The sequence below is a fragment of the Triturus cristatus genome, chromosome 6 (assembly GCF_964204655.1).
Source record: "Triturus cristatus chromosome 6, aTriCri1.1, whole genome shotgun sequence".
NCBI classification, from domain to species: Eukaryota; Metazoa; Chordata; class Amphibia; order Caudata; family Salamandridae; genus Triturus; species Triturus cristatus.
The window spans coordinates 1328682598-1328695104 of NC_140589.1; the positions used below are offsets into that span (position 1 = coordinate 1328682598).

A 12507-nucleotide genomic window follows, 5' to 3' on the forward strand; every position below is an offset into this window, starting at 1 on the left:
ACGCCTATGACTGTGACTGTTCCTGGCCTTAATGTATCGTCTGGGGTACATCTCAGAGGTACATAACCATTTACTGTGTTTGTGTGGTTGGAATGCTCCAGGGAACAACATCGGGCTCAGAGGGCGCCTCATCCTCCTCCGCCACGCTGCTGCGCAGGGCCTGCACCAACCCCTCCCACGCTGCGGCCGCCTCCAGCGCTCTATCATCAGCCCTGCGAGTCGCTAGCTGGTATCTAAGCGTGCTTTCACTCGCCGCCCATTTCTGCCGTTCCTTAATCCACCTCCCATGTGTGGGGCCCGCCTTCGACTTCCAGAGTCGCGTCACCTCTCTCTTTGCCAAGAGGAGGCCCATATCAATAAATTTACTTGTGGTCTTGTTCTTGGGCGTATGAGGAAACCAGTGCAGGACTCAAACCGCCTTGGCTCCAACAGTTCACCCTTGGTCTCTTCTCCTTCTCCCATGTGAACGAACCTCCTTTCACCTTATCTTCACCTGGTCGAACCAACTGTAGCTCCTTCATTCCTCAACTACCTACTGAAATAATACCCCTACTCTTCACTAACAGAGCGTTTGTCCACCTGCAATGCAAAGCGTGACACAAATAACATTCTACAAAACTCGCATGGGAATCAAAACATTAGTTTCAGAAACAAGAACATGCAAACATGCTGTGGATTCAGGCCTACAACTGAGGCTAAAATAATAAATGCACCAGGTTACTCACATTTAGTATGTTCATAAAGCCATTGCATTTTCAATCGAAAAGTTCATTAAACTGCATTAATACGTCTATTTCCACAACATTACTGGTCTACTAACATTCAAAATACATTTAATGTGTCAATGCGTCACATCACTAATGCTCTATATGTGTGTTACATCGGTTATACGTACTAAATACAATTCTGTAAATCACTTGTTGGGGTCTACATTGGATTGTGTTAATTCCACAAGATTATGATAATTGATTCACATTTACTCTAATATCTAGATTCACAAATAGCACTGAATAATGTGTGAGCCCATACTACAAGTGCTTACATTGCACTCCCATGTAGGATATGAATTTCCTCTCTATCAAGTCAAAACACTACTCTTCTCACACATACTCTCGGGCTTTTCAGCCATATCAGAAACCTTTCTCCACAAAACTCTGTCCGCAGGCTTCTGTCCGAGTGGAAGAACTCCGGCAAAGAGAAGCAGCTTTCCTCTGAACTTTACCTCTCAGTGGCAGCCAGTTTCTCCTCAGGGGCGTAGCTTCAGGGGTGGATGTTTGGGGTTTTACACCCCCCCTAATAAATGTATTTTGTGATAAATAGTTGGTTACAGGTGCTTTCAGTTGGGTATGGTGAGGTGTCTGCTGAATTTCACCAGGAATGTTTAAATCAACACAGACAAAAACACGCACACACACACACACTCTCTTCCTCTCTCAATTTGGAAAGACTTCAAAAATGTGAGTTATTTCACATAATAATGAGCTTTCGCTCACTTAGGAGCCCTACCAATCCGCATTCGTCTCCCTGTCCGCTGCCCCTTAAGCCCCTCTCATGTGCCTGCCCTGCTTGTCATATAATGTATTTTAACATTATGTGCCAGCCTGATAGCTGGGAAAGCTTGAAAAAGTACACAATATTTGTCTCTTCTACACATAAAAGGTAAGATAATTGATTTTACGTTTTCATTTTGATTCAATTTCCAAAACACCTCCTAGATGAACTTTGTATCTCTAGTTCCATGTTTTAGTTTGAAGCTAAAGTATATGTTTTGGTTATCCGGGAGAGATGCAACATGTCACCTTTCACTTTAGGTCACTGAGTTTCCCTTCATGCATTTAAGCATACCGGAAAAATTACATTACACAGCTCATTGGTGTACTTTGCTGGTTCCTGAAATGAATGTCAGTTGTTAGCTTAATGTTTATTATGTTGTTGCGCATTATATTGTCTTAATCACATTGTGTTCACCATTAATATTTAGGTCAAGCCTACTCGACAGCGCATGCGCTGTTTGTTGCAAGGCATATTTTGGTGTGCGAAGAACATTGAGAGGTTTGGAGCCCATCCATTGCTTACCATTGGTTGGCTTTCCATGTCACTCTCATTTGCCTGGTTCTTATTCGTGTCCCAGCTTGTCAATCTTGTGGTTGCCCTTCCCATGGTGCTTGCTTTTGAAGAACTACTTGTTTCTTTTGCTTGAAGCACTCTGTTCGAATGTGTTTGCTTTCCAGCCATCTCCCATCTCCCTGTTGTGCTCCCCCATATGATTCTCCCCATTGCTTCCCCCCACCCACGCCCTTGGTGTTCCTTTTTCCCAACCTCATGTTGTTTTCAGTCCCGCCTCCGACCTGTTGCTTTCTATCCTCTCCAGCACCTGTTACTTTCACATTCCTGCCTGAGTTGCTTCAATACCCCACCCACCCTCCTCTGTGTTTATGCTGTTCACCACCACCTTTCCTTGTGTTACTTTCACTCTCCCTCCCCACCCCATGTTGTTTCACTGTTTCCTCCACCCTTCCCATGTTCGCACTGCATCCACTTTAATGAAAAAACGCATATGCACATTTTATTTTTTCTTTAGTTACTGTTCCAACTCTGGTTGGTAGCCAAAAAGATTTAAAAAGTGCCTGCATCATTTAGTAGGCACACGCATGTGTGGTACAAAATAACTAGGTAACTGAATCATTGGATTTTTGGGGTTTTCTTGTTTTTTTCAACTTTTGCCATGCTGCACAGCACTGCGTATGATGTGCAGCTTAGCTAAAAACCATTGGCAAAGCAAAGACGAAACCTATTAGCTTTGACAATGCTTGTTGTTGGTAAAGCAACTTTTTAGAGTGGCGATTGTCAGTAAAGAAAGCCAATGCTTCTACTAATAGTGTCCCTTAACAATATACCTCTCATACACCTCACAGGAGCTAAGGGACCGAAATGACGAACTTCAATTAGAGCTGGAGAAACTTCGCTCACAGCTCAATGAGAGCAAGCAACACCACCTACTGGGGCGACGGAAAGATCTGAAGCAACTGCTCAAGAGTAAAATAACCACAAATCTTAATGCAGGTAAAGAAAATACTGAATTTTGCGGGTAGTAGAGGGCAGTGGCGGCTCCTCCGCTAAGGCGGTGGAGCTTTGCCCCACTGCTAACTGCTTTGCAGTAAGAAAGAAAGGAAAAGTAAAATCATATTAACTTGATGCTATTATCATTTTATTTGTTCCTGCTGCTGTAGCATGGGCCCGGGACGGGGCTGCTCTGCTCATAGAGCAGGGCAGGGGAGGAGTGCTGGGCACACTGTGGCGCTTTGGCTGGCCGTCTCGGGCTCGCCAAACAGTCATGCGCACTTAGCATGTTCTCCATCCAGGCTGCATTACAGCCTGTGAGGAGAACATGCCCAGGCTCCCAGTCCCCATCTGAGCACTGAACTACGGTGCTCAGACTAATCACAACGCTGCATTGCAGCGTTGTGATTGGCTCAAGGAAACCTGGCTGCTTCCTGTTCAGCGAACGCGTAGGTACACCTCCTTGCCACCTCGCCACCCACCCTGCCACCCCAGATCCGTGCTGGCCACCACTGATAGAGGGGCTCTCATTATTATCTCTTATGCACTTGTAGTAAAATTACTATAATTTATAATCTAATCTTTTGTTTTCACTCTAGAAAACCTGGGAAAGAACAAACTGACCCTTAAACTAGGGAGAAGCTCATCAACTTTAGGCCTTAATGGTAAGGCATAATAGCCAATATCCTTCTTTGGCTTCAAAGTGAGTGGAGAGCAATGCCAATTGACGTCAAATGCATAAGTAATAGTATTTCTTTGCTTCTTGTCTTTCCTTCACCCCACTTACCTCATCGATGTACTTCAATATCAGGTTTTGATATTTACTGCTTTTCTTGTCCTAGCTGAATTTATTTATTTTCTCTTCACTGAAGTCTTTTTCCTTACTCAAATTGAACGATGCAGTTGTGAAGCTGCTGGCTCCTTTTCACACACTCATTGCATCACGTGACTCTCTTCAGAAAATTTTAGTTTTGTAAGTGTTAAATCTCTTCTAGGTTCTCATGGTCTGCATTACTCTGCCATCTAGTAGTTGCGTCTGGAAGTTTTACCAATTTCTTTAATGTTTCCTTTTAAGGAGTGTGTATGATTTACTGTTACGTCAACCGTAATCTTTTTTTGTAATTTCTTTTTCCACTGTTGGGTTTGGAAGTGAGAGGAGAGCTCTCAAGGATAAAACAAAGAAAATGTCAGACCTCTTATCAGAGCGGTACAAAAGGGGGTGGTGATGGACGGCTGAAATGCCAGAAACCGGTCCTAGGAAGCTTGTTTCCGGTCCAGGGAAGGCATGGCTTGGCAGTTCGGGCTGGACTGTTCCCATGAGGCACAGGGTCAGACTGATTTGCATATGGCCATGTCTGAACTGGGGTGGCAGAGTGGGCTAAAGAACGGTGATGGATCAAACCCGGATCTGTTGACTGGGTGTGAGTGTTTGATTGGTTCTGATGCTCCGTCCATCACCACCCCCTTTTAGACCTCTTATCAGAGGCGCAACTAGAGCCAAATTTCGGGGGGGGGGGGCTAAGAAAAGATTTCGGGGGGGGGGGCTGAATCTTTAAGCAAGAGTGGGGCTGCAGGGGCTCTTAGAAGGGGTGAAACAACAGCGAGGCCTCATTAACATACAAATGGTCTTTTAAAGACCTGTGAAGTGCTCGGGTGCGGCTGTGTACATGCAAATGGTCTTTTAAAGACCTGTGAAGTGCTCGGGTGCGGCTGTGTACATGTAAATGGTCTTTTAAAGACCTGTGAAGTGCTAGGGTGCGGCTGTGTGTGTGCCCGGGAAGCTGTCTCATCCCGGGCTGCCACAAACGACGGGGGGTGGCTGAAGCCCTTTGCGTCCAATGGGTGCTGCGCGCCTGCCTCTTATCGACTCACGTACCACCTTCTTCATTCTAAGTGAACACCGTCATTTAAAAGATGTATGCAGGGCCGTACTGTCGCTAGCGGGCACTGGGGGTATCCCCGGTGGGCCGCCAGGGTTGCAATATCAGCCCATGTAACAAAAGCGGCAGCAGTGAGACAGGAGTGGTGGTTCCAACAAGCACCCCCTGCCCCGCGAAACCCCCCACTTTGCGGGGGCACTCCGTGCTGTTTGCCAGGGCCGGTTTTGGTTCCCAGTCTGGCCGTGGATGTATGTTCATATGTGTTTTTGTTAAGGCCTCATTTAGAAACATTTCTCACTTTATGTTCATAGCTGCCAAGTTTTCAGACTGCTTATGTGGGACATTTCCGTGGGTTCCATGCACTTATTAGAGATATTGAACTGCCAAATATGTGACACTTAGAATGACACTTTGTCACAAGTAAAAGCAAGCAAAGAAGAGCATGGAAAGAGATAAATATCACAAGTGACATCCTTTTGAGCAATGAGAACCTCTACTTTATCTTGAAACTGATGCAAAACCCCTGAAATGGAAGGTTAACACTTCTTTTATAATAAACACAATTTTCTGCATATTTTGGGGCAGCCTATCTTATACTGTATGTATAAAGTTTGTGGGTATACACAGTTAATTCCATACCAGTGGCCCTGTTCATTACCTAAAGAATCCCCCTGATAAGAAGGGGCTCTGCTCCCTCCTTGAGAAGGCCAGGCACATCCTAAAAACATCTGGCCAGGTAACACTACAAAAAAAAAAAAACGATAATACACACTCATTAAACTTACTGTGAACTTAAATAAGTGTGTTGTACTAATTATTCTTAACGGGGACAAGCTTGCTGACAAAATAACGCATTTAAGTAGAAACCCTTTTAGCAGTTTTGGAAGATGCCATTCCTGCAACTACAAGTGGACACTAGTTTAGATAAAGAAACTTCTCTGCATCAACAGAAAAGGAACTTGTAGGTGGAGGAGAGGGAGTGCTGGGAGGGATCCAAACTATGGTGCAATATGACATCTTGTGGCCAGCTGCAGTACACACTTTTTACACTCGAAGCGGCCTAGAGATTGGCCCCTGTATTGGGTCGACTGCATGTTTACCTTGTTGCAAGCTGCCAAAGTTGGAATATTGTGTTTTTTGGAGGTAAATACTGTCAGCGTACAAATCTTGATTACAGGTTAAACCAAAATAGAGGTTTAGAAGATTCACACAAATACTTGTGGGAAGGAGAGGCAGTTCTTAGGTGTCCCATCTTTTCATTATCGAATGCGTGATTAATGCATTTTAGTGCAGTGATGCAGCCACCAGCACTAAAATGTGTTAGTCTAACCCCTGAAGCATTGCACTTGGCAGGGCTGTGTGTTGTTAAGTGGTTATGAATTGGTGAAAGATGAGCATAAATCTATCTGAGTGTGATTAAGAAAGTTAGAGGCATAGCTGCCAAGGTTTCAGAGTGCTATGTGTGACATTTTCATAATTTCATTGTAATTATGAGTGACATTTCAACAAATATGAGTGACACTTTTTAGCAAGCAAAATCAAGCAATGAAGATGAGGGAAACATATAAATATCAGAACTATTACACCCATTTGAGCAACAAGAAACTCTAAGAAGTTATTGAACTAAAGTTCGCTAACAGCAAGCAGCTGAAAGCAGGGCAGAGTCAGACTGCGAGAGTGCACAGTTCTCAGACTCAGTACACTACAGGCCCGGGGTGCAGGCAGCTCAGAATGATTAAAGCATTCATTTAATTTATTAATACCAGCCATAGCAAGTTAGCTGAACTACTGATACACAGATGCCTGAGCCAGCCTTTGCCCACACTGGGTCCCCTGGATCCTCCCGGCTGCCAGCGTCATCAATCAGATCAGGATGCAAAGCATCAGTGGGGCCTCCAGGGCCTTTCTGTCACAAGTGGGACCTGGCCCACAACAGAAGGCATGTGAGGCCTCAACATTAACATCTCTTCTCAGCTGCCTAACTAAGAGCCAAACACCGTCAGCTGACTCGCAGACAACACTCCAGGCACTGGGAAAGCCTTGGGTTGAGGGGCACACAGTCCCACATAGGTTATAGCTGGCAGCCAGAGCTCTGTAGTGTTATAGTACAAAAACTACTCTTAGTCTTACACATAGCACTGGGCAGGGCTGTGCATGTCCGATGCAGCCAGTTTCCTTTACGTTGCGTGTAACTGTCCTGATCACTATGCTGGACAATAATTGCTCAGACAAGAGGAAAGATAGTTTCTGAGGAAACAGACAGCACAGCCAAACATAGCGGTTAGGCTATGTGGTTGAAGTGTTATGCAGCTAATATTACTAGTGAAGTATAGGCCGGGTAAAATAAAGATGCAGGGTTCTGCCTCAAAGTTTACAGTGAAATATCGGCAGAACGCACAATATTGCAACTGATTAAAGTCGGACCTAACCAGACGGCCCATTCAGAAACTAGTATTTGGCAGGGAGTATGAAAGGTGAAGCAGGCCCCACTTGAACTAACGTGGATTTTTCTTAATAACATGTGAGGTATGATGTTTGAATAAAAAAAAAACTCAGGTAAAACAAAAAGAGCGGTCCTGCTCATGCACTTTCAACTTCTAACAGGCACCTACCTGAAAGTTTGACCTACCACTCTACCTCAGCCATTATTGGTCTTAGCCAGCTTCATTTGAAAGTCTAAAGTCAAAATTAAATTACAAAGCTCAGCACACATTATGTATGCCTCACACTCATCCAAATGTCACTAAAGCAATTCGTCCCTAATTCTGGAAATGTTCAAGTTCCGACTTTGCAAGCATGATCCGTGTTTTTCAGGCGGCGTGGTAATAGTTTAGAACTTCCTGCCTTTTGAACTTTGCACTTGCACCATGCACTTGACATTCTTATCAGGCAAAAGAGGAGAAACTGGCGGCCCAGTCTGGTTAGTATAATGTTGTGACACTTACTTTCTGCTTGCACCGCTGCGCTGGTGTGAGCAGTTCTGCGGCCCAGGGCTGTTATTCCATTTATGGCTGCACCACAACTCTCCTGCAGCGGTCGCGCAGGTCCACTCGGAGCAAATCTTTTTTGCGTCGGCAGGTGGCCATGCCGCGGTGTGAGCTCAGCTTCAATTGCAGGCTCCTGGCTGTGCTAGCTGCTGCAAACGTGGTCCCGCCCCGGCCCTAGACAGGATGTTGATTGGACGAATGAAACCCCTGTCTCAACATGACCGTTAGGTCAGTAACTTTGCCGCCTGGCACCATGATTGAAATATTGTAGTCAGCCCTGGCCAGAGCAAGCTGCCTGACCCCTCCCCCAAGCCTTGTACAGCAACGCGGGCTGCCTGAGTGATAATACCAAATTGTCACTGTCTGCTCGATACTTAAGCAGCGCTCCAGCTTGAAAGCTGAGGAGGCGCTATCTGCATGGCAGTGCAATTCAGTGCAGTGATGTGGACCACCACACTGAAATGAGTTAGTCTAACGCCTGATGCATGATTCTTGGCAGGGCGGTAGGGGTCCAATCAGATTTAGTAACATCTCTGATCATACTCCGAATGGAGAATCATATATTGGATGCAACATCGCTGTGTTCCAAAACCACTGCTTTATTGTCGAATCAAAGTTGCTGTCTCTAAAATCCAGCCTGGCTTCAAAGAAAACACATCCGCCAATACATGTTTCACTCCTTCCCGTGCGCAGGCCTGAGGCTTTCTCAAGGCAGGCAGGGCAGGACTGTCCGTAGCAGGCACCAGGTGTTTACCTGGTGGGCTGGAAGGGTGCGGGTCTTTTTTGTTGCTGTAGGACGGTTTTTCAGCCCCTTGTAACCAAAGTGCAGCAGCAGTGTTCCAGCACTGGCAATTACGTCCGTTTAATTGTGCTTCGGAGATATCCTACGTCTGGTTTTAGAATTACAAAGAAATTGCTACAATTCTATTGGATCCAACTTTACCTAGCAAGGATCTATCCTCGAGTAATAGAGGACTGCTGACAGTCTGGCCTGACAGGATGATCGGTATCAAGTAACGATCCAACCATGTAACTGGAAGTGGTTTGATTTGTAGCATATTAGAAAGATGACTAAAAACTAGGTCAAGAAGATGTCCTGTTCGAGGCATATGAGCTGCAGATTACACACTTTTGCATAGATCGCCATCTGGTGTTGGGCCCGGATGTTTGCAGTTTGTTTTTCCTCTTGGAAAGTCTTTGGAAGTCACGAGGTCGGTGACTCCTCCCTTGGATCGTATTGCGCATGGGCTTCGGCTCCATCCTCAGATTGTTTTTTTCCGCCATCGGGCTCGGATGTAATACTTCGCGCTCCGGTCCTGAACATTTCCAGTTCGACGTTCGAAGCGGAATCCTCACTCATCGCGGTATTGTTCAGATCCATCTCCTCAATAACCTTCTCTTCGACACATCTTCGATTCCAGTCGTCGACGGCGGCCTTAGGGCCTACCCAAGCTCTGGTCCCGGCTGGTGGAAAGAACTCCTTTCAAGAAGTGCCCTCGATGTGGGTCCAAATTCCCCCAAACCAATCTTCATGAGGTGTGCAACCTCTGCCTCTCCCCTGAACACGAGGCTTGAGACTGTCCGGCCTGCAAGTCTTTCAGATCGAAAAAGACTATTCGAGATCGAAGAGCCAGACGAAACATGGCGCACTCCTCGACCTCCGTTCCAGTCGACATCTTCGGGGACGACGTCGAAGATCCGGGACAGCAGCACACCGAAGAGGACCTCGTCAGTGCTTCCGAAGCCGACGACTCCGATGTGGAGGACATCACCCCGGCGCAGAGGGTCGTGAGTACTATACCCCCTCCCGTACCCGCGCCCACACCCAAAAAGGCTTCGGTCACGCCTTCGGGCCTAGGCAAGACCAGAGACACTGCTTCACACACCCCACCTTCGGGCCCGGTGAAGAAGCCAAATAAGCCTTCCGGCGGCTCGGGCTCGAGCCAGCCCTCCAGCGGTGCCGAGAAACACACTTCAGCACCGAAAAAGAAACCGGCCTCTACCTCGACACCGAGTTCCGCACCAAAGTCCTCGGTGTCGAAACCCAGCCCTTCCGTACCGACGCCATCTTGGGTACCGCCCAAACTCCATAAGGCCCTCGGCACCGACACTTCCACGCCGAAGCCCACCTCGGCGCCGACCAAGAAAACGGAGGTTCCCAAGCCCATTGCTAAGCACGGCACGGACAAGCCTAAAAAGTCATCGACCCCGAAACCTTCGGCGCCGACGGAACAAACATTGTCACAGGAACTGCTTACACCGGATCCCTTGCAAAAGACTCTTACCAAGGATCCAGGAACTGGACATTTGGCACTCTCTTCCAAAAAGAGACATTTGGACAAACCGGCTCCACCTCCACCTCCAAAGAGGAAGGACTCTGCTACCTCCCCTTTCAGAATGCCTTCCCCACCTCCTCCACCCTCTCCACCTCCGCCCCCTCCGCCTTCTCCACCCCCACCTCATCGCTCCCCGACCCCGTCTCCAGACGATGATGATCAGGGGGACACATATTACGATCCAGGGGATGTGCCCCAAGACCCCACCCATATAGGATCCCCAGACCCATGGGACAACTACAATAATCCAGACATTCCAGACGTCCCACAAGATGACCTTTACCCTTCCAGGCCATCTCCACCGGAAGACTCATTAGGTTTCCACCACCTACTTCAGAGGGCGGCACATTATCACGGGATAGAGCTACACACTGACCCAGTAGAGGAGGATTTCCTCCTCGACACCTTTGATACCGCACATAGGTCTACCTCCATACTACCTATGCTCAAGGGGGTGATAAAACATGCACCAGAGGTTTTTAAGGACCCAGTCAGGGCTAGGGTCATTAACCCACGCATAGAGAAAAAGTACAAAGCTGCCCCCACAGATCCCTATATCAAAGGGCCAGCGCCACTAGATTCCCTAGTGGTTTCCACTGCACGGAAGAGGTCAAACTCTCAGGCGAAGGACCACCACCTGACAAAGAGTCAAAGCTACTGGACGCATCAGGAAAGCGCACTGCGTCACAAGCAGCCAATATATGGCGTATCGCCAACACTCAAGCGCTATTGGCCAGATACGATAGAGCGCATTATGATGAATTAGAAACCATAATGCACCACCTCCCAGAAAGATACAAAAATAGGGCCAATGAATTAATTCAGGAGGGTAAGACTATAACTAACACCTCCATACGCTGTGCCTTAGATGCAGCAATCACAGCCTTCAGGGCCATTAACACTAGCGTCCTCCTCCGTCGCCATGCTTGGCTGAGAGTATCAGGTTTCAAACCTGAGGTACAGGCCTCCATCCTAAATCATCCCTATGACCAAGAACACCTATTCGGCCTAAAGGTAGATGAGGACCTCTAGAAAATGAAGAAGGACACTGATACGGCGAAATCTATGGAAGCCCTGCAGTCACACCCTCCTAGGCGCTCTTTTCGCCGCTCTTCCTTTCGGGGAACGGCTAGAGGCTACTCCTCAGATAGCGCGTCCACTTCCTACAAATCCCCTGCTCAGTCCACCTTCACAAGGGGTTATCAAAGAGGCGGCTATAGGGGCAATAACAATAAAGGCAGAGGCAAAACAAATACCGCCCGCTCTACCACACCGCCTACCCAATGACTTCCCCCCGCTCCCTCCAGACCATCCCACTCCAGTCGGGGGCAGGCTACAAAATTTCCTTCAGGTCTGGCAGACCATCACCTCAGACAAATGGGTGACCCAAATTATTCGCTCAGGGTACTGCCTAGAATTGACATCTACCCCCCAAAACATTCCACCCAGGCAACGCCCAATGTCACAAGAACATTCCACATTATTAAAACAGGAGGTAATCTCCCTCCTACAAAAACAGGCAATAGAACAAGTTCCCGCCAATCAGCAAAATTTAGGGGTCTACTCCTTATATTTCCTAATACCAAAAAGAGACGAGACTCTACGACCTATTCTAGATCTCCGTCCCCTAAACACATACATACATTCAGACCATTTTCACATGGTAACGCTTCAGCAGGTACTTCCGCTCCTCTCCCAGAACGACTTTCTCACCACACTGGACTTGAAATACGCATACTTTCACATTCCTGTACACCATGCTCACAGAAAGTACCTCAGATTTGTAGTGGACCGGCAACACTACCAGTTCAAGGTGCTCCCATTCGGGGTCACAACAGCACCAAGGGTATTCACCAAGTGCCTAGCGGTAGTGGCGGCACACCTCAGAAGACCGCACATTCACGTCTTCCCATATTTGGACGACTGGCTGATAAAAGCCACGTCCTACAACCAATGTGTACACCACACCGCCACTACGATCCAACTACTTCACCAGCTAGGCTTCACGGTGAACCACCGAAAGTCCCAGCTAACACCATCCCACATACAGCAATACCTCGGTGCCACTATAGACACCTCAAAAGCCATAGCCTACCCCAATCCGGCCAGGATTGCAAGCATTCAGGCTTTGCGTCAAAGATTCCAACCTCAACTCTCCCTTCCAGCAAGAGTGTTTATGCAACTGATAGGGATGATGGCCCCTTGCATTTTCATAGTGCCTCACGCAAGACTCCAGATGCGTCC

The 12507-nt window shown here is 47.3% G+C and overlaps 1 protein-coding gene across 4 annotated transcripts in view; it reads left to right on the top strand.

Annotated features, from left to right (window-relative positions):
• Positions 1-12507, top strand: part of NINL (ninein like) — a 441695-nt gene that overhangs the window by 297704 nt on the left and 131484 nt on the right. For all 4 annotated transcript variants that reach the window (XM_085612328.1, XM_085612329.1, XM_085612330.1 and 1 more), the window contains exons 14-15: positions 2916-3063; positions 3660-3725. In XM_085612328.1, coding sequence (XP_085468454.1) covers positions 2916-3063; positions 3660-3725 — 214 coding nt within the window. The remainder of the gene's footprint in view (positions 1-2915; positions 3064-3659; positions 3726-12507) is intronic.